This window comes from Danio rerio, chromosome 4 (genome assembly GCF_049306965.1).
Source record: "Danio rerio strain Tuebingen ecotype United States chromosome 4, GRCz12tu, whole genome shotgun sequence".
NCBI lineage: Eukaryota > Metazoa > Chordata > Actinopteri > Cypriniformes > Danionidae > Danio > Danio rerio.
The window spans coordinates 16,066,327-16,091,385 of record NC_133179.1 but is presented as its reverse complement, the minus strand read 5'-3'; the positions used below and the strand labels follow the sequence as shown (position 1 = coordinate 16,091,385).

At 34.5% G+C, this 25,059-nt stretch overlaps 1 protein-coding gene across 6 annotated transcripts in view; it reads left to right on the top strand.

Annotated features, from left to right (window-relative positions):
• The window catches only part of chchd3a (coiled-coil-helix-coiled-coil-helix domain containing 3a), a 113,586-nt gene extending 95,669 nt beyond the window's left edge, over positions 1 to 17,917 (top strand). For all 6 annotated transcript variants that reach the window (NM_001309796.1, NM_214804.2, XM_073945917.1 and 3 more), the window contains 2 exons: positions 7,311 to 7,446; positions 17,314 to 17,917. In NM_001309796.1, the coding sequence (NP_001296725.1) occupies positions 7,311 to 7,446; positions 17,314 to 17,337 (160 nt within the window). In that variant the 3' untranslated portion in view covers positions 17,338 to 17,917. The remainder of the gene's footprint in view (positions 1 to 7,310; positions 7,447 to 17,313) is intronic.
• The last annotated feature ends 7,142 nt before the right edge of the window (positions 17,918 to 25,059 follow it).

The following is a 25,059-nucleotide window of genomic DNA, read 5'->3' as shown; positions in this document are numbered from 1 at the left end:
TTTTCAATTGGAAGCTCATAAAGTATGTATTTGCTAAACTTGTGTTAGTTAAACAGAAAATGCTTATTAGACATGGAGTAAATAGCATTGCAATAGCAAAACACACACGCATTCATTCCTGTATATTATAGTTTATTTTGAAAGGTATGAGTCCACAGAACATCGTCCCATCGACCACCGACAAAATAGTGTTGAATTATGGATGGTTATTCATTTGTTTATGTCACTGTGTCTTCCGAGACCTGTTGTTTACATTGTTTACTATTACTACTTACTTGCAGAAACAACTCTTTGTAGTAAAAAGCAAGTCAATATCATAGCTTACAGTGTTACAAATAAAATGAGACCATGAATTGAAAAAAATTCAGAATTACAGTTACTAAAATCTATACAAAGCAGTCGAGTGTTTTGACGTTCTGCATATGCAATCTGCCATGTTTTATTTTAAATTAAGGCAATATTTTTTCTTACCTAGAATATGGTTCTTGATTTAAGAATTTTTAAATCTTTGGACTAGAAACAAGACAAAAAAAATCTAAGAAAAGAATTTTCTGCAGTAAATGAGATTATATGAGATTATATCTATATTTATATACAGTCAAAAGCAAAATTACTAATCCTTTTCTGAAATTGTAATTCTTTTTTAAATGTTTCCCAAGTGCTGTTTAACAGAGAGATTTTTTTCCAACACATTATTGAACTTAATAGTTTTAACAACTAATTTCTAATAACTAATTATTAATTTCATTGGCTGTTGCCATGATGACAGTTACATAATAGCTTACCAGTTATTTTGCAAGATAATAGTATTCTGTGGAAATTAGCTTAATTAGGTTGACTAAGCAAGTTTGGGTAAATAGGAATTCACTGGGCAACAGTAGTTTGTTCTGTGTAGTCTGGTTAATTAACAATTAAATATTATTCAGGAAAAAAAAAATTACTGATTTTATTTAAACCAAGTTAAGAGAAATAAGACTTTTTTTCCAAAATAAATAATAAATATATAGCAATTACTGTGAAAATGTTCTTGCTCTGTTAAGCATCACTTGTAAACTATTTGTAAAAATTTCATAGGAAGCCTGATAATAATTTTGCCTTCAGCTGTAAATAGGAAAAACTACTTTATTGTTACATTTTGTAAATATCTTGTACTTATCAGACATTTTTTTTTACATTTCTAGAGTCTAGTATGCTAGTAAAATTATTTCTGTTTATGTTTCTTCAAATATGACCAGTTAAAGTTAATACATTTCATAAGTTTTAATTATTAGTTCAGTGTTATTGTTTATACTAACTATTCTCATTAATTTTCCTTCGTCTTAGTGTCTATTTCTAAGATCACCACAGCAAAATGAACCACCAACTATTCCAGCATATGTTTTACGCAGCGGATGCCCTTAAACTACATAAACTACAACTGTCTTACGCATGTCTTTGGACTGTGGGGGAAACCAGAGCACCTGGAGGGTACCCATGCGAACAAGGAGGGGACATGCAAACTCCACACAGAAATGCCAACTGGCCCAGCCAAGATTCCAGTAACCTTCTTTCTGTGAGGCAACAGTGCTAACCACTGAGCCACCATCAACTATACTGAATTATAAAAAAAATAATAGTTAAATCTGAAAACAGAAAATTTAATCCACGATATCTAATATAGCAAAATCAAATTAATTCAAATTTCTAAAATCAACTGATATGTATATATATATATATATATATATATATATATATATATATATATATATATATATATATATATATATATATATATGACACCATTACATTGTTCATCCCTAGCAACTGCATTTCCATACAGGTTTAAAGGTTATTTCTCACACTGCTTGAGACTGTGTTGGAATTCACTCACGTCTTCTTGGAAAAGCCCCATCATACACAGCGAGGTCTTTGACTATAATGGGCTGCTCTTTAAAAGAAATAACTCCTCTTAAAAGGCCATGAAGTTTGACTGCCTATTGAAGCACAGCTTGACCTGTCTCCAACAGCACAATTACAGCTATTACATCGAAATATAAGTGAACACCAGTAGACCAGCCATAATATTTAATCTAAGCATTCTTTTTTAAAAAGAGGTAAGTCCACGGCTTCGCAGCAAAAGAATATCAACACAGAGTAAATGGCCGTCTCATTCAACGAGACGAGCTCCACAGAAACACACACACACACAGTTACGGCTACTGCTGTCGCAGGTTATCAAACCCTCATCGTCTTGAAAGTGTCTCTCAAGCTTCAGTCAAACCACTCGTAGCTCTGTTACATCTTTACCGCGGCTGGGATTACCTATATATCATTCTCTTATCTTCCCTCCCACCCCTTCATCTTTTCGTTTTGTCTTCCCTTGCCTTTCTCACCCTGGTGTCTAACCTCTGCTCGTCTTCTTTATCCCAAAAAGAAATTTCTCTACTATTCCTTCCATCCCGGTAGGTAATGGGACGATGCGAGTTCTGTGTGCCGCTGATGGATCGCATTTTAAAAACGCCGAAAATGAGCTCTTATCATTTTTCTTCGTAACTGCTTCATTTGTTTTGATTTCTGTCCGCCTGTCACACACGCCGTCAGTTCCTAAATGAACATACATGCGTTTTTTTCAGAAGTGGACGCTTAACCTCTTCACCCCGCTAGACTGCGAGTGCTCATAATGATGACGGATAGTCACATGTCTGTTAAGAGAGAGATCTGAGTTCATCTGAGACCCACTGTAAGACACCAGACTTAACTACGCCATGCTGGCGGGACCATATTTCATCAGTCTTGATTTAGGGGAATTTAGAGCATTTGAGAAATGTGTGGTGGTATTTTAATATGCTGAATGCAGATGGAAGGTCGTCTTTGTGCCTTTTGTCTAAAATCCTCTACAGACCGGCACACCTATAGTATTGTAAGTCCTTCATGCACTGGTGTAGGTTGAACCAGCACCGATGGGATCATTTCGAGCATTTCTTTCTGTCCTTTCTCTGTCTTTCATTCCGAATTGCTCTCTATTCTCACTTCTTCCGTGATAAAGCATCTCATATCTGTGCGTCTCTCTCAGCTCTTGGTGTCACAGTCGTCCGAGCGCTTTCTCGCTGTGATTTATGACCCACATCTACTTCTTTTCTTCCAAAAACCATTTCAGCTGGACGGAGGGATTTACGCAGAGACATAAATAAATATATACACGCCTATGATATTATAGAGCTGTCCTGCTTTTTTGATGCCTGATCTGTGGATGGTGAGAGAGAGAGAGATGGTGAAGGTGCCATTCACATGCGTTGATGTGTGGATATTTTATTCACTAAGCAGTTGCTGGTTAAAAGCTCAGATGACAGGGTTTGAATAACAAACCTTGTGTTTGTAAAGATACAGTGTTTCAGAAATCACAGATTTGGGGAAAAGCTTCTTTTGCTATGACTGAAAGGGTCATCCATTTGGTTTTCATCTGCACAACCTGTTGTTAGAGATTTTCAGTCATTTTAAGAGTGATTTACCATCTTGTAAAGTCAATGAAAACTGGAAAGATATGCAGTCAGTTAAACCAGGATTGTCAATAATTAGGGAATTTACCACCACCAGGGGACATTAACACCAATAGCTGGGAGTAACCTGAATAATGTCATCAGTTTTCTTTTTCCAATAACTGCTTTTTTACTTTTTTATACTTCAAATAGGACTAAGTGACCTTGAAATGGAGAAAAATTGTATGTTGTTCTCTAAGGCTACGTTTACACAAAACAACAAAATTACTTTTCCTTGGATTTTAAAAAAGTTTCACATCAACACAACAACATTTTTAAAAAAACATCCACGTTTTAATATATCACCTAAAATGGCCAAAACACTATATTATGTGTACCAGGCAAAGTATTTGGCGCTGTCTCCGATGTATAATTTGAAGTTGAAGTTCAGTTCAGTGTGGTTTAATTTTTACTGCAGAAAGTCCAAACACTGAAGAGCAAATCCATCGATGTGCAGTACCACATATCCCAAACCAAGCAAGCCAGTGGCGACAGTGGCGAGGAACAAAACTTCACCAATTGACGAAAGTGAAGAAAAAAACCTAGAGAGGAACCAGGGTCATTTGTGCATGACCATTTCTCCTCTGGCCAAACTTCTTGTGCAGAGCTGCAGTCTATGAGAATGCAGGACATCTATCGTGGAGTAGCTGCAGGTGTGAGTTGGTCACCGGCAGGTGGTCAGGCTGGCCCACTGGACCAATGCAGAGACTCATCTGTCACTGGGTTTTTCAGGAATCAGTATCATGCGCTCCACTCTTTCATGACCACCACAGCATCTGCTCAGGATACGGCCTGGTCCAGGATTATTGAGACGTCTAGAAGTCCTATATGGTTGGCATCATCTCTTCGTTTGAGTTTTCCTTGAGGTCCTTAATGGTTGGCATCATCTCTTCACAGGTCTTGGATCACATCAATGGTGCTTCAAAATCTCTTGATTTCCTCTTTCATTTCATTTTAATCTTTCTTTTGCAATTGTTTACACGAACATAACCACAGAGGCATTTTCAAAAACGTCCACTTTTTTTTCTCAAAAATGGGATTTTCGTAGAAATAGAGTCAAAATTTATAAAAAGTTTCATATTTTTGGCTGAAAACATTGTATAATTCTAAACATAGTTAATAATAACAAAGAAGTTTTAATGAGTTAATATTCAAACTATTTGTATATGCTTGATGGTCGTAGAAGTAGTCTAGAAGGACATGGTGTGCGATTAAAAAGCAGCTGTGTGTATTTGAGTGGACGGATTGAGAAGAGGAGAGGGAGATACAGAGGAGATGGATAAGAAAAGAGAAAGGGGTGAATCCCCAGTCCTTCCGGGAACCCAAAGAGTTGCGATGGTGACTGACAGCGGGCGTCCATTCACTCCTTCATTCATCTGCCCTTCAGAGCAGCTAATATGAATGACAGCACGGATTAAACCTCGTCTGATCTAAAAAGAGAGCAGGATAACATCTCCCTCCCTCCCAATCCTTTCTTTGCTTTTTGCTGTCCCAAAGGTCACCCCTGTCAAACGAAGAGTTTGTGTGTGTCTTCTAATCCTCCAAGGACAGAGGTGATGTTTCATTGGGCTTCAGATTTCATGGGAACCGGGTGGTCTTTGTCAATATGCCCGGCTTGACCCTCTGTATCTTTCCCCAAAATGATATTTGGTGGAAATTTTTGCGACCTTGGGTGATAGACGAGTTTTTGATAGGGATCTGCTAGGTCTTGTCAAATCCAATAGGAAACTCAATGCTGTCTGCCTCAGATTTTGGGATATTCTGGGCAATGTTTGCAAAGGCACTTTGTATAGGCACTTTCCAGTGAAGCACACGTGTTTCTTACTAATTGTCAACATGGTGACCATAGTTTCTTCCACAATTTTATTACATTTGCATACCTATATTATTAGTGTATTGGAATGTACTTTTATCTAGGCTAAAAAGAAATGTTGACAAACAGGAACATTTAGAGAGGTCAGAAGTAGAAGCTTTTTTACAAATCAATCAGTCAATCAATTTCACTAAGCATTTTTTGATTATTAGTAATTCTGATAAATATTGTACACTAGCCCAATTATTGGGCCTAGTTTCTTTTTTTTAATGCATTTTCTTTAGATGGAGGTTTGTGTGTATACTTGTTTTATATCCCAGTGGGTTCCTTAACCTGAATGCACAAACACTCATGGGGACTCATTTGCCAAATTGAGGTCATACAGAATGACCTACTTTGAAAATTGTTAAAATGCTGATTGTTTTCTGTAAGTGTTGGGTTTAGGGGTAGGCAGACTGAATATACTGTTAGTACAGTATACAAATATGTACGTCTATAAGAGTCCCCACCAAGATGTACAGTAGGAGTGTGTGTGGGTTTCTACAGACCATTTCAATGTGCTCATGTCATTGGCCTATTGACATTTCCTGCTTGTTATTAAACTATTTTATAACTGTAACAGGAGACAATTTAATCATAACTTAATTTTTTGACTTATTAATGTTATTAACTTAATGTTTTAATCATGACTTAATGTTAACAGCTGTCATAACATTATTTATCAATATGTGGCTCTTTTTGGATTCTCTGAAGCTATAAAAATTAATAGTGTAAAACAGGAAGTATGTTGGGACCATTGTTTTTGTTTACATCACTCAAAATGGTCTATACTGATTTTGGTGGTTTACGAGTAAATTTGTATGATGACTTGGGTATGACCTTGGTATTACCATGTTGAGGTGGTTTATGAGGACATGTCCTGCATAATTCAAAACTGTTGAAAAAGATACTTAACAGGGTCTTTTTCAAAATTAGCAACAGGTCAGTCCTGCAAGAGGTTGGTTTAGGGGTAGGGTTAGTGTACGAGGATATAAGCAGTTTTAACATACATTGCCCCAATGGCAAATCCACCAAAACCATGCGTGTGCATGTGTGTTTGCGTTTCAGTGAGGGAGCACCTGACGATGTCGGGCCGTCAGTTACAGCCTCAAGCGCGGGCCAAAGCCCAACCGAACTGTGCTTTGGCACATCTCTTCCAATCAGGCCAGGGCTGGCCAACCGAACCACGCCTAGGCCCCATTCGCAACACTCAAACCTGTCAAACGAACCAGGAACGTGCCTGCGAATGGTTTGGATAGCATAGTGTGAGCGCACCCTAATCCTGTTGGTGGATTTACTTAGCTATACTTGGGGGACTCATTTGCCACCAGAAGTTAACCAAATCTGACAAAATACTGTATGCGTCATCACAAGTCAATTGGAGTTTGGATTTGCTCATTTCATGCATCCATCAATTTGTCCATATGGTGTTATCTATCAATTTTTAATTCATTATCTTAATTAGCATTATTAGTATTGTAACTGCTGTATTTTTGTATTGTATTGTTTTCATTGTATGTCTGCAGCAGTATGATGATGCGCATAACAAATTTCCTGTCCAGAACAATAAAATTTGTTTTCTGTTACGTTTGTGTTGTTCAGGATGTTCAGCCTCCACAGTTGATGTATGTCTTGAAGTAGCCTCTCTTTAGACCTATCGCACTGTGATTCAACACGCAATTATCCTGCAAACTAATTCTGCACCAATCAATTCCGCCATTGATCAGTGATCGATCTGATGTTTACTTTTAAAAACACAGCAAGAGCATCATTTAACGGCTCTTTGTCACTGCCATGGGATCAGTTTATTAAAAATGGAAAATATAATTATGATGGATGACCACATTCATTTGCTAAATTTATCTGTCCTCTGACAGTTTTTTTTCTTTCTCTCCTTCCCTTCTCTTGTACTTTTTTGTTCTCTCTCTCTCTTTCTCTCTCAGGCGATATGAAATTAGTCCAGTATGTACCGACCTTCAGGGGCAGATTCTGAAGTGCTACAGAGAAAATGCTGGGAAAACACTGCTGTGCTCCAACATCGCCTCTCAGTACCTGCAGTGTGTCAACCATGCTAAACAGGTGAGTGTGTGAGGGTGTCTGTGTTTATGCATAACACGAGTGGCTAGTCATAGTTTAGTTGAATCAGATCAAAATTAGCATGATGCCCATTGTATTTTTAACTTTGACCAAAATAATACAATTTTAATTATTATGAAAAAACATTAAACTAACATATTTCCGTACCCACTAAAGGTTAGTGGCACGTGCAAATCATCAAATGAATATTATTACTATTATTGTTTTTTTATGATGATGATGATATTTTTGTTGTTGTTGTTTTTTTATTAATCAATTATCTATTTAATTGATTCATAAATTTTGCTAGTTCATGTAACTTTATTTGAATCTTAATTAATATATAATAAAGTGGCAGTAGCAGTAATAGAAGTAATAGTACTAGTAGTAGAAGTAGTTACATTATAAACATTTGTTAAACTATCACTATAATATTTTAAAGTTGTTATTAGATTTATTATTATTTTAAACATGTTATTATATTTTTATGTTTACATACATTTACAGAAATAATACTTGCATTTGTTTTCATTTGCTTAAAGCAAAAAGCTTTCCTTTTTGGTGGAAATCTATTGGAAAATGACTATTGGAAAATGCTTTTCTCTAATAACAGATTTAAAAATCCTTTTCATTGCACACTTAGAAACAAGTTTGCCCCTTTTCAAATGCACATTACAAGTGGCTTGACACTTGCAAAGATGGAGTTCACAGTGAAACATGTGCCACATAATAGACTGTACTGCCTTTATATAATTCATGCAAAATGTAACATTCTTAAGTATTATTACAATTAATAAATCCAATGAGTAACACTATTACAGTGCATACAGTGGGAGAAAATATGTCACCATTTTCAAAAAACATATTTCTGAAGGTGCTGTTGACTTGAAAGTTTCACCTGATGTTGGTAACAACCAAAGAAATCCATATATGCAAAGAAAACAAATCTAATTTGTTTACAAATTAAGTTATGTGTAATAAAATTAAATTACACAGGGAAAAATGATTGAACACATGAAGAAAGGGGGCTGTAGAAAGGCAGCGAAAGCCCAGACAGCTGTTGAAATCTCTCAGTAGAATCTCTTTGTCATTGTAAATTAATAGCTGCTTCAGTCCAACATCTACATTGTCAGGATGGTGAAGATGAAAGCAGGGTAGACATTTCAGCAAGACAATGGCTGCGTCCGAAACCGCATACTTCCACACTATATAGTACGCTAAAATCAGTATGCGAGCCGAGTAGTATGTCCGAATTTCTAGAATTCGAAAATCAGTAGGCAAGAAGTACCCGAATGACTTACTACTTCCGGCGAGATTCTGCAGTGCGAATTACATGCACGCTGCGCTATCCCATAATGCTCCGTGAAAGAAATCATGAATGGAAGAGAGGCGACGCAACTGACGCAGGTAGGTCACGTGACCATGACAAAATGGCGGATGTAGTACGTCCGAATTCCATTCATACTTTTCACATTTATACTGTATAGAACATACTTTTCTAACGGCCGAGTAGTACGTTTAAATTCAACTGCAGTACCTACTGAGTAGTAGGCGTTTTCGGACGGAGCCAATGATCCAAACACAGCCAAGGAAACTCTTAAATGCTTTCAAAGAAAGAAAATCAAGCTGTAGAATGGCTGAGCCAATCACCTGCCTTGAATTCAATAGAAAATCAGATTTGATCGACGAGACCCACAGAACCATCAAGATTTTTACGCCCTGTTGAAGTCTGTAAAAAAAATAACTCAGACCTGAGCAATGCATTTAACTTCACTCTCCATATGAGAGGCATCTTTAAGCTGTCATCACTAATAAAGCCTTTTATATAAAGTATTAAGAACATTTCAGTAGTTCAGTACTTTCTCCTTGTGTAATTCCACTGTTATTACACAGAACTATTTTTTCAGATATATTTTTATTGCTGTTTTATTTTTATGTTTGTTTTGTTTGGGTTTTTATCTAAATCTGGTTCAATTCCATGTCAACAGCTCCTTTAGAAGTATTGTTCCCTAAGAACACTTATTTCACCTACTGTATATTCACCAAATCTAGTGTTTACTCTCATTTGGTGCTGAGGTGGTGTTAAATTTAGGCTCCGCATTAAAGTCAGAACTTTTCCATTTATACCCATAGAGCCTTGGGTTGTGCGTTAAATCGCATTCATGTGTGTGCGGCTTGTTTTGTTCGTTTTACCACTTTCCAGCAAACCTAGAATACGAATTAGCATCTACAACTGCTCTTTAGCCCACAGCATTAAGATCCAGTGAAACAGCCTTTCCATCCTCTGCAAGCCCTGTAATAACACACTCTCTGCTTGACCCGCACCTCCATTTGCAAATGGAAACTTCTGCCTAGTGTTCTCTCACTTTCCGCTTGGCTACAGGCGCCACTAAGTTCACTCGAAATTGTAGGCTCAGACGAAAAGAGTCATTTCCATAATACCAGCTGACAGCTGCTGTTCTTGGTGTGAGCCTAAGTGTGTGTTAAATGAAGTAAGTAGGAACGGGGATGTGTCATTTAAATAGTGCGGTCCCACAATCCCCCTCTGCAGCATCCCTGCTCCCGAATCTGCAATGCAAGGATGGAAATGGGCAGACCCTTTCCGAAAATCTCCTCTGCGCACACTCCAGCAGTTCCACGCAAACACAATTTATATTCAGATGGGATTGTTCCATTAGGTTTTTACAAAGGCACAGTGTTGGAGGCTTTGGGAGGCTTGTTTTTTTCAAATAACTTCAGAAGACTTGCTTTTTTTATGTGTGTGTATGTGTGTGTGTTATCCTGCAACTTTTTTATATTACTTTTTAAATACTTGACATTTGTTTTTATACAGGTTTTGTTGAATAGTTTTTTCTTTTTTGTATTTTTTAGAATTTATTTTTTAGAATACTTGGCATATTTGTTGTTTATTGTTTTTTTTTTTTTGTTTGTTTGTTTTTTTTTGGTAACACTTCACAGTAAGGTTGTATTAGTTAAATGCATTTACTAACATGAACAAACAATGAACCATCCATTTACACAGCTATTTGTTCATGTTATTTAGCATTAAGATACAGTTGTTCATTGTTTGTTCATGGTGCATTAACTAATTTTAACAAGCATGAATTTGGATGTCAATAATGCATTAGTAATAATGCATGTTGAATTATGATTTTTAAATGCTGTACAAGTTGTTCATACGTAATTCATGTTAGTAAATGCATTAGCTAGTGCTAAGTGTTAGCCTTTTTTAGCATTTGTGTTTTGTTGACTTTTGTTTTGTTTTGATTTTACTTCAGAATACTTGTAAATTTAGATTTTTGTTTTGTTGATTTTTCACTTTATTTCTGAAGATTTTAATTTCTCAAATAAGTTTTTTAAGAGTACTTGGCTTATTTGTTTTTCATTGTTTTTTTTTTTGTTTGTTTGTTTTTTGTCATCGATTTTTTTGTGATTTTTATTTTTTGTTTTAATCTAGAAACTAAAGAATAACATTTTGTTTTTGGTCTGGTTTGTTACATTTTTTTTTAGAAGACTTTTTATTATTGTTTTTGTTCTGAATTTGTTGATTTTAGTTTTGTGTTTTGTTTATTTGAATTTTATTTATGAACATTTCTTAATTTTTTGTTTTGTTGAATTTTGTTTTGTGTATTTTCAGTTGTCTTTACATTTCTTTTGTTTGTTTTCATATTTCTTAAGAATAATAATTTTTTCTGGTTTCGTTGATCTGTTTTTTTTTTATTAACTCCAGAGCACATCTTATTTTTGTTTTTGCTCAGGTTTTGTTGACTTGTATTTACTTCTGTTTGTTTTAATTTCTATATTTAGTGAAGTTCAGCTCTAAATTGTAAGCTCAGATGAAATAATAATTTTCGTAATATCAGCTGACAGCTGCTGTTATTAGTTTACGCCTAAGTGTAAGTTAAATAAAGCAAATGGGAATGGGAACGTGTGATTTAAATAGCGCCATCCCACAATCCTCCACTGCAGCCTTTCTGCTCCCAAATCTGCATTGCAAGAATGGAAATGTGGCAAAAAGTGGACCAAAACTTTCAGGAAAAATCTCCTCCGCAATTCCATGCAAACACAATTTATATTCAGATGGGATCGTTCCATTAGACTTTTACAACAGCACTGTTTGGGAGGCGCAAGCGAGTGAATGTTGCCCTCTGGGGTATTAGTTTAAAGCAGTGCTGCGAATTCTGCAGCACTTAAGCAATACATCATGTAAATAAAGAGATGTTTTATTCATTGTTGTGTATGCGCCAAATTTACCTGTAACTTCTTTAGTATCTCTAATGTTTCCCTGTTTTTTCTGTTTGCGTATATGCATGCTCTTCCTGGTAAATTTAATATGGATGCCTGTGATGGCATGAGGTATTTCATGATTTTATTTACTCTGCTGTAAGGAGCAGAGGTTAGCTGTGTAATAAACTCTTATTAGTCACACAGGAATACCCACAAATAATAACAGCCAGATAACAAAACAGCTGCTCATGTGCTTTGCATGTGTTTGTGTGAGAATGAGAAATTTAACCACCCTGTTACTTTGCAGATATGTAAAATATTTGTTTTTTAAATATTTTTGGAGAATTAATTTATGTATTTTTTCTTTATTATCTTGCCTTTTTTTTTCTGGTTTTATAGTTTTTTGTTTTGGCTTGTTTTTTTATAAAAATGATGAAAATAATAACATAATAATAATAATAATAATAATAAAAAATAATAGTAATACAAAATAATAATAATAATAATTATTATTATTATTAGTAGTAGTAGTAGTAATAGCAGCAGTAGTAGTATTAGTAGTAGTAGTATTACTTCAGAAAACTTGGCCTTTTTGTTTTTATATTTTGTTTTTTGTTTGTTTTAAAATTACTTCAGAAAAGTTGCACTTACAAAAATATGACTCTAGAGAGCAAATGTCTACTATTTTAGTCAGTTTGATTAGTTTAAGTTAAAATGGCTTGAAAATATACACTTCTACATTGAATTATTAGTCTGGTTTAGTTGAATTTTCTTTTCTTGTCTTTTGTTTATTTTCATTTGATTTCAGAAGACTTATTTTTGTCTTTGTTTCAGTTTAGTTTTTTTTTGTTTAGTTTATTTAAATTTTATTTTTGAAGATTAAAATTTTTCTTATGAATTTTAGAATACTTGGCATATTGGTGTTCATGTTTTGTTGATTTTTGTTTTGTGATTTTGTTTATTTTTTGTTTTACTTCTGAAGACTTGTAAATGTATTTTTTGGTTTTGTTTTGTTGGGTTTTGTTTTGTGATTTTGTTTATATTTGTTTTTTTCACAAGACTTCTTGTATTTAGTCTGTTTTTTTTTTTTTTAGATTTTTTTGTGTTTTGTTTATTTTTATTTTATTTCTGAAGATTAAATTTTCTAATTCATTTTTTTAGAATACTATTGTTTTGGTTTTGTTGCTGGAATATTTGTTGTTCATTGTTTTTTGTATTTATGTTTTGTTGATTTTTGCTTTGTAATTTTGTTGATTTTTTTTTTTTTTTTTTTTTTACTTCAGAAAAAATTTTACATTTAGTTTTTTTGTCTGGTTTTGTTGATTTTTGTTTTGTTTATTGTTATATATATATATATATATATATATATATATATATATATATATATATATATATATATATATATATATATATATATATATATATATATATATATATATATATATATATGTTATTTTTGTTTTTGGTTCCAGTTCTTTTTTTTTTCTTTTTTTTTCTTAAACCAATACTTTATCAGTTTCTTCTTCTTTATCTTGACATTTTTGTTTTTGTTCTTGTTCTGGTGTTACAGATTTTTGTTTTGGCTTGTTTTAAATAATAATTATAATTATTATTATTACTGTTGTTGTTGTTGTTGTTGTTGTTGTTGTTGTTATTCATTTCATTCATTCATTAATTTTTTTTTTTTTTAGCTTAGTCCCTTTATTAATCTGAGGTCACCACAACGGAATAAACCGCCAACTTATCCAGCACATTTTTACGCAGAGGATGCCCTTCCAGCCGCAACTCTGGGAAACATTATTTTTATTATTGTTATTATTACTTCAGAAAACTTGCCATTTTTTTTTATTTTATACTTTGTTTTTGTGTTTTTTCAAATTACTTCAGAAAACTTGCACTGTCAAAAATATGACAAAGTCATGAGAACCAATGTCTGCTATTTTAGTCAGTTTGACTAATTTAAGTTGAGATGACTAAAACATTTTATTTGATTCAGCTCAACAATTTAAAACAATAAGATCTTTTTTTACAGTGTGGGATTTGTTTCCTTTTTTGTAGTTTTTTTTTTCTGGATTTGGTTAGTTTTCATTTTTCATAAGAAAACTTTCCATTCCTCATTTTTTCTTTGTTGTTTTTGTTTTGCTTTCATAATGTACTACCCAATATTCTTCCCAACAAAAAATAAGTTTTTGTATATATTGTATTCATATCAGAACCCAGTCTTTTTATCTCTACATTCAATTCATACTTTATACTCAAAACTCCTCTAAAATATAATTTCTCTGAGCTGTAGATTCAGCAGTGATATACTGCAGCAGTATTGCTAAAGCTGAAAAACGGTTCAGGCAACTCTGCTAGATCTTAAGGCAGTGTTTTTCCACTGATTTTTGGATGCAGATTTAATATTGTGCATCAAATGATAATCTAAAATGATTAGCAAATTGCAAAAAAAATTAAAAATAAATAAAATAAAAATAAAATTTATATATATATATATATATATATATATATATATATATATATATATATATATATATATATATATATATATATATATATATATATATATATAATAGTAAAGTATGTACAAATTACACAGGGAAACATTATAATACTGAACTTTAATGAACTGCATAGAGGAACTACAATATGCAACTATAAGTTATATGCTCATGTTTAATGTCTTGGCTTTTAACTTGATCTTTTGTTTATTCTTAAGAATGTGAGTTTTTTTACATTTCCTTCTTGCCATCTGATTTGACTAATAGTCTAACAAGTTATTAACAAATACATTTGCAATAAAAAGACAATGTTAGTTTAAGTGATCACCACACATACAGTAGTAGGTTCTCCCCCAATCCCCATCATTCTGACTGCCATCTATCACCACTCCAGATCTCCGTGTCTGATATGTTGTCCAGTCCCTGCTTTGTCTGTCTGGATCTGGAAGTCCCTCAGGATACATTCTGAGCGAACAAGGGCCGGATAACACTGTATATTTGTATAAACAAGTCTTATTGAAAGAATCTAGATAAGATGTCTCTAATCAGTGGTCAACATAGCTAAAGAGCTGAACAGGAATGAATTCCCCCGATGCGGCCTGACTAGCGGAGAGGCTAACGACAGTGATCGGTCATGGCGGTGGCTTTGTGAACGTAATTACTCCATGGTTTTATCTCCTTGGACTGATAATATTTTGGCTGTGACCTTCTTCTCCTCCTTCCATCACTTTGTAAAGCGTTGACTGCGGTACAGCCCAGAGCCGATAGTGCCCTGAGCCCAGAGATAAAGCAAAACACCCTCTTCCTCTCAAAGCACCATGAATACTACTTTATCACCCACAATCTCTCATTCGCTCTTTCTTATTCTTAACGCGTGGTCAGACTCTCTCTCTCTCTCTCTTTTTTTCTCTCAACTGTTGTCCAGTCTTTCTGTGTATGAGTTTTGGACTGCAGCATCTGTTTGTGCCGAGGCGTATTTTTCAGCGGCTCAAACTTGTGTCCTTCAGAGGTTTGGGACAAATGTCACCACCTGTTCGAGTGGTTGTGTCTACTCTAGAACTTTCCGGTTATTTGCAGCATTAGGAAAGCGTGCTGGTATAGAGCGTGCTCAGTGTGTTTGAGCGGTACAGAAATGTGTTGTTTTTTTTGTTGAGCTTTGAAGGGATTTTTTGAACTTTGTTATTGCAAGTTGTACGATTTACTTCTGTAGCTCACAAATTTAATTAACTCAATTTATTGTGTTTTCTTTGGTCTTTTCAATGCAATTAAAGTTGACAAAAACCATCTGGAAATTTTTATTGTATGATTGTTTATGAATTCTACTAAATTATTTATGTTTTAGGCCTTTTTTTCATTTTGGTTTTGTTTTGCTTATTTGTCATATTTTTACGTTTTCACTTTAAATATAAATATATTTCAAGAGTTCACACTTAGATATTGCTTGATTATAATAGCAGGTTTGGAATGCTGTCCTGGGAGAGAATCCTGAGCTCGGAGATAACTGAGCCCAGGCCTCCTGACTGGTCAATGAGCATGTTAGGGGGTACGAGATCAGGTAGTTCTCGAGAGCTCCCCCTAGTAAAGGAGGAAAGGGGCAGATGGGGTGCATGGCGGGATTCTTCAAAAACGAAGATGAGGGAGTAATGCTAGTTGGGCTATTTATAGTGAGTTTGAAATGATCCTATTGGCTTACTAATGATTACAGATGAGGGACCAGCTGTGATCAATCATATCACGTGCTCCTCTCGAAATTAGTTTATGAAACTTTTCATATTTTTAAATTATTAGTTTTAGTATAGTGCTTTAATTGAAACTTTTTTTATAGTTGAAGTCAGAATTATTAAACCCCCTGAATTATTAACCCCCATGTTTATTTTTGTTCCCCATTTCTGTTTAACGGGGAGAAATTTTTTTTCAACACATTTCTAATCATAATAGTTTTAATAACTCATTTCTAGTAACTGATTTATTTTATCTTTGCCATGATGAAAATAATATTTGACTAGATATTTTTCAAGATACTTCTATACAGCTTAAAGTGACATTTATAGGCTTAACTGTTAACATGTTAGGGTATTTAGGCAAGTTATTGTATTATGATGTTTTTTTCTGTAGACTATTGAAAAAAAATTAGCTTAAAGGGGCTAATAATTTTGTCCTTAAAATGGTGTTTAAAAAAAACTTAAAAACTGCTTTTATTCTAGCCGAAATAAAACAAACAATTCAAAAATGTTGATATTTATATTTTCAATCATTAATATGCGATATTGATGCGATATATATTTAGAATTTATACATTTATAGTGAAGACACACAATAACCCCCCAAAAAAAGATAAACATTAACATATCTATGCAAACTTTAATAAGACTTAGTGGTCTTCATTTTAAAAAGTGTGTAGATTTTGGGTGTTTTATTAGATTTTTTCTTAATTATGGCATGACATGAATGCATCAGTCACATAGACTACTACACAGCATTTTTAGGAGCTTGAAAATTAGCCACCATCCACTTTTATTGTATGGAAAGGAGCAGCATGAACATTGTGCAAAACATCTTTTTTGTTTTCACGTGGGAACATGATATGGGATGTATTATCACTTTAAAGTTCTGAGTGCACCTCACTTGCACTCTTAACAAATCCTAAATATTCAATTTCACTCTGAGCTGTGTCAGATTACACATAAAGTGTTGCTACTGCAATTTATCTTGATAAGAATGTGAGTTCAAACAAGGACACATCTGTTTTGTTGCCCCTCCAAACCTCTCCATTCCTCCTTCGTTTTTTTTTACAGTCTTCACGACAGACCGTGACGCCCATCTATTATCTCCACCTCACCTTCTTTGCTATACTCTTTCTCTCTCTCCATCTCTCCTTCTTCTCTCACTCCAGGGATTCTTATTTCCTGTTATCGGGTGCAGTAGTCTGAGAGGGATGCGTATTGACAGGAAGAAAGAGCCGCATGTTTACGTTTGATTGTATTGGGGCTTTTTGTTTTCACCGTGGTTTTCCGTGCGGTTCAAGAATATGCTCCCATGCATTCTCTCCCTTCCTTGCATATTTTGCTTGCAGATGCTGTGGAAATGCTCTCTTTTTTCCCCCTACAGTAACACACATTTTGTCTCTGTGTCATTTCTCTAGGAGAAGTTGAGGACTGGAGGTTAAGTCACAGAGCAGGAAAAGAGGAAGACCTGTTTGTATCTGTGATCTCACCGTTTATCGACTGTTGCCAATGAAAGACGCCACCCGGAGACACACCTGGGCAGAATCTGCAGTGAATTGAGAGATAAACCCTTGAACCTTCCTTTGCTTTCCTATACCTTTCCCCCTCCACTTTCCTCCTTCCTGTTACACAGTAAAAGGGAAAAGAACAGAATCCATTAGCAGTGGCGATCGTAGGTTGAACTCGAGCGTTCTGAGCACCCGAACCAGAAAACACACGCTATTTTTGGTTCACAAATGATAGCACACAGAGAAAAAAAGGCGAACTAGACACCAAATATAGCTCACACTAGACCCATCCATTAAGGTGGTTCTAGAGTTGGTTAGTTACTGTAGCGTCACTTATCCAATCGTCTACCTGTGATCCATCCTGCTAACCCACCATCACACTCTACATTGCTCTAGTCACATCTTAGTTGTGTTTTTGCGTGATGTTCGTTATCGGTTTTTGTTGTGTCATTCACAGGAATCAGGTTTGAGCTCCTGATTTGCGTTAAAAATAAAACGTTCAAAACCCAAGCAACTTCTAAATGTGTCCTATTGTTTTTTTAATAGCAGGGCATGTATGATGTGGATTATATGACTAATCAAATGCATCGCACATATTTTTATAAAGCAAGTGCTTTTCGTGTTCCAAGCCAATTTGAGGTTTTGATTTTGACGTTTTACACACTTTTTTTCTTTAAACATGTCAGAACAGATCATGGGTGCGTTTCCCAAACAACAACATAACTAAGGGCTGAACTATCATAGTACAATGCATCGTTTGGGAAAAAGAACGATGTAGTGAGGAGTGTTTCCCAAAACCGTAGTTGCTTTGTCTCAAATCCATAATTTGAACCATGTTAGTTATTGAGCCATGTTAGTGAACATAAAACGTCCATAATGAAGCTCTAAACCAGGGGTCACCAACCTCGGTCCTGGAGGGCCGGTGTCCCTGCAGGATTTAGCTCCAACTTGCCTCAACACACCTGCCTGGATGTTTTAAGTATACCAAGTAAGACCCTGATTAGCTTGTTCAGGTGTGTTTGATTAAGGTTGGAGCTAAAATCTCCAGGACACCGGCCCTCGAGGAACAAGTTTGGTGACCACCGCTCTAAACGGGGTGGAGTAACCACTTCTTTAGAGAAAAAAAAAACATAATTTTTGTGCAAATTCTATTGTTTTATGTGAACACACATTTTTTTTATCCAATATTAGGCTAGTTTTGGTTAAAACATGCACTCTCCATATTAACTGAAATATGTAAAACATTATGAATTTTCCATATTCTATTCTAAAACATAAAACCACTTACAGAAAGCTAACATGTATTCTAATCTCATATATGAATTGTATAAACTGTTAATGGTTGTAATTTACAGTAGGCTATTTATTGGGAAATTAAAAAAAAAATAGTAATAGTAGTAGTAGTATTTTATTATTAATTTATAGTTATTAATTTATTATTATTAGTAGTAGTAGTAGTATTTTTTATTATTATTAAGTAGTATATTGTGTATTTATTTTATATTTTGAAAAGCCTACTTTTACAAGAAATTTTCTACCCAACAGGCCATGTCAGTAGGCTACAATTCTTAAAAAATAACCTATAATAAATTAAAAGCATTAACATATGCTATATACTTTTGTTTTCACAAGTTTTGGAGATGTAACGTAAATTCCGCTTTTAAATAATAGGTCATCTATAGTTTTCTTTATGAGCCACGGCTGCATTTAAAATGTTATTTGTTTATGCAATTGTCAATATGAATATTGCTAAAACTGAACTGTTACATGTAAGAAAGATGACTTTAATGTTTTTTTATTTTATTTTTTTTCAAATCATTCCAAGTTTTAATGTTGGAATGTTTCAACTGAATAGGTCATAGGGAAGATAACTGGGAATAGAACACAACCAGGAACTATGTTCTTAACTACAGCTCTGGAGGTGTAGTTGCAAGTGTACAAGTTTGCGACACAATTTGTGAATGTTCATTGGAACGATAGATTTGGGAAACGCCAAATCAACGAATTATGTTTGTATCGACTTGCGACCTTAGTTGGCTAACGATGGTTTTCAGAAACGCACCCCTGATCAGCATTGTTTTGCTGTGTGTTTCCATTTAGAATTAGTTTTAGTGCATTTTATAAGTTGAATTGCTTGTAAAATAGAACATCAGATTAGATCAGTTTTGGGTTGACTATTACATTTCCTCATGCTATTGTTTGTTTTTATGGTAAACTATTTCAGATAATTATTTTTATTTTGTATACTTTTTTATTGTAAATTGATTTTGAAAAATTAATATGTAGAAACAATTTTCGGCAAAAAAACAACACTTACCATAGAAAATGATGGACAAAATTTCGCATAGTTGAATAATAAGATTTCAGTACAAGGAAATGACATTGTGAGCCTCAAACATGATTTTTTACTCTTTAAATAGATCTTGTTTAAGCAAAAGATCACAGAAAACACTTAAATCAGATCATAATGCCAACTGTTATGTACTGTAATACTCTGGATTATTATTATGCACGCCCCCAGCAGCGTTTGATTGGCCAGAAAATGTCCTTTTAGGAAAACAACAGTGCCCTTTTTATGTTCTTAATGTAACACAGCTCAATATATTTCCCATGTATGTGAGACCCTTATTTTGAAAACATGAGAGCTCTGTGATAATACAGCAGACATAGAGTATCCCATATCTCAAAGCCATTCCATAGTATTTCAATATGTCAGTGGCTATTGTTTTCCAATATTTTTTAAAATATGTTATTCTATGTTCAACAGGTGTGAAATAAGAGAAGGGTGTCGGAAAAGATGACAGAAAAATTTTTTTGGAATGAACTATCAATTTAAATCCAATGTTAATGCTTTTTTTGTAAATCTAAATCTACTAATTAAATTGAGAGTTACATTACTATAAGTTTCTAATGCATTTTTGGAATTCATAGTTGCAGATTAATAATAATTTCATGAAAAGCTTTTTTCATATAGAGAAATGGAAGGAAAGCAAAAGATAACTAGAAACGGCAAAGAATGAACGCATTTGTGATTGAAAGCACGTTTCTATCCTGAAGAGTAGCCTTTCTCTCTCTCTCTCTCTTTTATATCTCTTTCCCCTCCCTCATTCTCCTCACCATTTTAAATTTATCCGTCAGACTATGCAGTGTCGCTCCAGTAGTTTTGGAGAGCAATGAAAATGCCTCTTCACTTTCAGTCTGAAATCCGCTTCACACACACACATACACACATTTATAAAGTTGCCAGCCATGAGAACTCCTCTCCATGCCAGATGAACATTCTCTGTGCACTGCTGGTCTGAAAACATGGCAAACACAAACACACCGTCTTCACTGGATCTCTTTTCTCTCTCTCTCCAACACACACATACAGTACTGCACACGTTCCTAATGTTTGACTTCAGACATATTTTGGAATGTGGGCTGACTAAATGAAGGCTGTTTTTCAGGAGAGGGCAAAGCTGGATGGACATCATCACACTGTGAATCTTGAATTTCAAGGCCAAGTTTTTGTTTATAGTTGTGTTTTTTTGTATGTGTGTGTTTTCAGTGTCCTCAATCAGGTATCAGTTTGGCTCTAGTTGAAATTTTAGGCATTTTTGAAAATAAGTTTTAAATATTTCTCACTCCCTGTCTATCCAGTATCGTTCCTTAGTAAAGAGAAATGACACTTTTGGAGGAAATATGTTTGAGCGTACCCATTTTTGATGATCCAGCTGCCAGGTTTGGGTAGTTTAGATGCCCTCAAGACAACCACAGACAACAAATTATGCTTTTATAACTCTGTCACCATCTTTCTGAATGAAGCTCAATGTAAATAATTTCTAATGCTCCAAAATCTATAATTAAACAGCTTCGAAGTACACAACACAAGCTCATATGACAAATCAGAGACTATTCTAGCAAAATAATCAGTTCTAAATGGAAGAAATGATCACCCATTATCCAAAGACACTAATTGTTTACATCTGAAGTACATCTGTGGTCCCTGAGAATGCACGAGTGAATGAACGTGATCACATGCAATGCTGCAGTGTTGCACCGTACCACACAAAATGGTCACAATAAAATGTTTTTATGACTATCAGTCTACATCGTTCTAAATAGACCTCAATGCAATTCATTTCTAATACTACAAAATCCATAATTAGCTTCAAAATACTCCACTCAAGCCCATATGACAAATTAAGAGACTATTCTAGCAAATTAATCAGTTGTAATTGGAACAAATGATCACCCGTCATCCAAAGACACTAGTTGTTTACAAGTAGGGACTAAGAATGCGTGAGTGAATGAACGTGACCACATTCAATGCTGCAGTGTTGTTCGGTACTACAAAAAATGGTCGAAAACAATGAAACGGTTTTATTACTATCTGTCTTTCTACTATCTATCTTTCTAAATGGCAAATCAGAGACTATTATTTCAAATTAATCAGTTCTAATTGGAAGAAATGATCACCCGTTATCCAAAGACATTAAGTACAAATGTTGTAAGTGAGATGTGCGGGTGAATGAACGTGACCACACGCAATTCTGCAGTTTTGCGCGGTACCATACAAAATGGACTAACACAAGAAAGACATGACCAGCAGGGATCAGTTATGTAACATAGTGAACATACTGGAGATCCAAAGTTTAAATAGTGTTTGTTGGATTTTAGTATTAAGAATTTTGTCAGTAAAAATGATTCGTTTTTGGTTTTGTGGATGCCACATTGGTTCTATCGCAAGGAGTCATTTAAATGCTTGCTATGTGATTGCTTGTTTGCTGCATGTAACATGCTTTCAAGAAAACAACATCTGGTAAATCATAAACTCCAGATCAATCCTGAGCTGATCGAGAATCAATCATTGTGAAGCCTGACATAAACAAGATTGGGACCTGTTTGATTTTGTCAACTTTAAACCTACACTAAAGCTCAAGAGTTCATTCAGCTAGCTTCATGCAAACAAGAGATGAAAAAATAATGTGGAAATATTCATTTTTGGATTATCATATCATTTTCGATTTGTCATGCAAGTTAATCACCACATTTTTGTCAATTTTGCTCCTTTCTTGATCTGCTTACATTAGTAATCTCTATCCGTCTTCATCTGTGCACTAAACGGATCCCTGCGCTTTATTCCTGCCATTCTTTTTGTGTCTACCTTTTTCCAGTTGACATCGTGCCCACAACTGTTGGCTGCCTCTTCCATGGCTCTTGGTTTTCTCCATCATTGCCTCTTAGAAATCAGAGGTTAATCTTCATTCTGTAAAGATTATTCCTCTCAGGGCAGATCTGGCTCTCATCTCCTCCCCTCGGAGCAGCTACAGAGGAAATACTCCTAAGTCCTCTCTACTTTATCAGTGCTTTCCCTCTCTTTCTACTTCTTTTCTCTGATAGCTTTTCAGATTGTTCCTGTTTGTGTGAATGTTTCTGCTGGCTGTAATCAAAGAGAGTTTCTCACAGAGGGATTATGGATTCTGTGTGTGTGTGTGTGTGTGTGTGTGTGTGTGTGTGTGTGTGTGTGTTTCTCAGGTACTCTAATCCCTGCAGAACTAACACTTGGCATTATGGGAATGACAGCTGAACTGTCATTTTGGCTTCTGTGTTACACCCTAAAGTATTAGTCCACCTAGAAAAGGAAAATATTATTGTTGTTTACTCACCTTCATGTCATACAAAAGCCATAGGATTTTCTGTTTTCAGTGGAACTGAAAAGGAGCTACTTCAAAGAATGTCCGGCTGCTCTTCCCCCATTCAATGAATGTTAATAATAACCAAACAAGAATAATGAAGTCCATATGATGGATCTCAAAAAGTTGACCAGTGTGTATGAGACACATATATAAATGCTTAAGGGGCGGAGCTTATTTGGAGATGCTGGTATGTAATGCTCTAGATCTGTGCACCTGTAGCACACAAGCCCTGCCGTTGGGTGACACACAGTTCATTATTATAATAGGGAGGCAGATGGCAGTCCTTTCCGTGGGCTCCGCTAGCCTGATGGCTCTATTCATTAGCAAGCTATATCCTCTAACATGCTCTCCAAATAATTTATAAAACCCTCACCTCCTCTATACTGCATTCAGCTTGCCGCAGAGCCGCTAGCGAATACACCATCTTGGAATAATTCTTCATCTGGATCAACAGCTGATAAATAATGTTTTTATTCTCCTGTGCTCAGCTGTATATAATAACCACTCCGGTCATTTGTCTCCTGAAAAGTTGAACAGGTCCTTAGCCACTTCTCTTTTTTTTTCCCCCATTTGCCCAAAAGGTTATTTTAATTGACCTGTTAAATATGGCTGGAACATTTATTTTAATTGTTGCTAATGTAATTCAGGAAAAAATGGGGCATGTAGAATTAATTGAATTTAACTAAATAATGCATAAATGAAAGTCTCATTGACTTTGTGCAGGTCAAATGTGTGTGAATGAGTGAGAGAGAGAGAGATTCTGATTAAGAGGATAAAAATATATTTAATCTCTGTCCTTTTCTAACCTGTTAACTCTACAGTTCTAAAAAATGCATAACAATGTTATTAAAATGATCATAAAATATTGTTTCATTTCTGTGCATGTGGATAAATTAAACTTATTGCCACTAAACAGTCCCACTTTACAATATAGGTCTCATTAGTTAATGTATTTACTAATAATGAACAATACTTGTAGAGCATTTATTAATCATAGTTTAGCATTTACTAATGCATTATTAACATTCGAATGCATGCTTGTTAACATTAGTGTTATTAGTGTTAACTAATGTTAACTAACATGAACAAATACTGTAATAAATTTGTTGTTCGTATGTATCTTGCCTTGTTTTTGTATGTATCACCATGGGATGATAACCGGTTTCAAGGTTTACCGTGATTTGAAAAAGCCAGGGTTTTAAAACGGCCAGAAATTTATTTTACACCTACAATGTATGTACAGTTATTATTATTATTATTATTATTATTATTATTATTATTATTATATTATTTTATTTTTATTTTTTATTTTTTTGCAATTACTTTATTTTCTTTTTTTTTAGAGCAACAGTGTATCCAGCAAAAAGGGACTCTCCACATCAAAAGCTACTGTTTAAAATAGTTTTAATCTTTCTTAAAATAAAATATATTGTGTTTTTTGGGGGGGAAATTGTTGTTTTTTACCCAGACAGTTAAAAAGAACATAATTTAGAGCAGTAGTCACAATTTTCTTTTATCTAAGGTTATCGTACCGTCACAATTGTAAAAATGGTATTTAAACTACAGTTCGAACTGTAGTTCTGCCGAATTACTAAAAAGTTATCTGTATGATGGTGAAAAACTGTACTGTTTCCATTCAAACCATCCTTCTGCAATCTTATACCAAAAATGGAAATAAGAGCAGTATTAAAGATAATAATGTTGGAGAGTGTTGCTATTTTGTTGGAGAGTGTTTCTATTTTGTGATTGTATTGTACTGCAATATGGAGCGATTAAGTGTTGATGTTAAATCTAAAGTAATTCACAAATACTTGAAAATGAAATGATTTAATGACAAAAGTTCTCTATGGTTACAACTAAATTGGTTACAAATAACCCCATAAAATGATAAAACGTGAAATGATAAAGCATATGATGTTAATTGTACCCAACATTAATATAATATAAAGTTACCTGAGAGAAAGGCCTTGAAGAG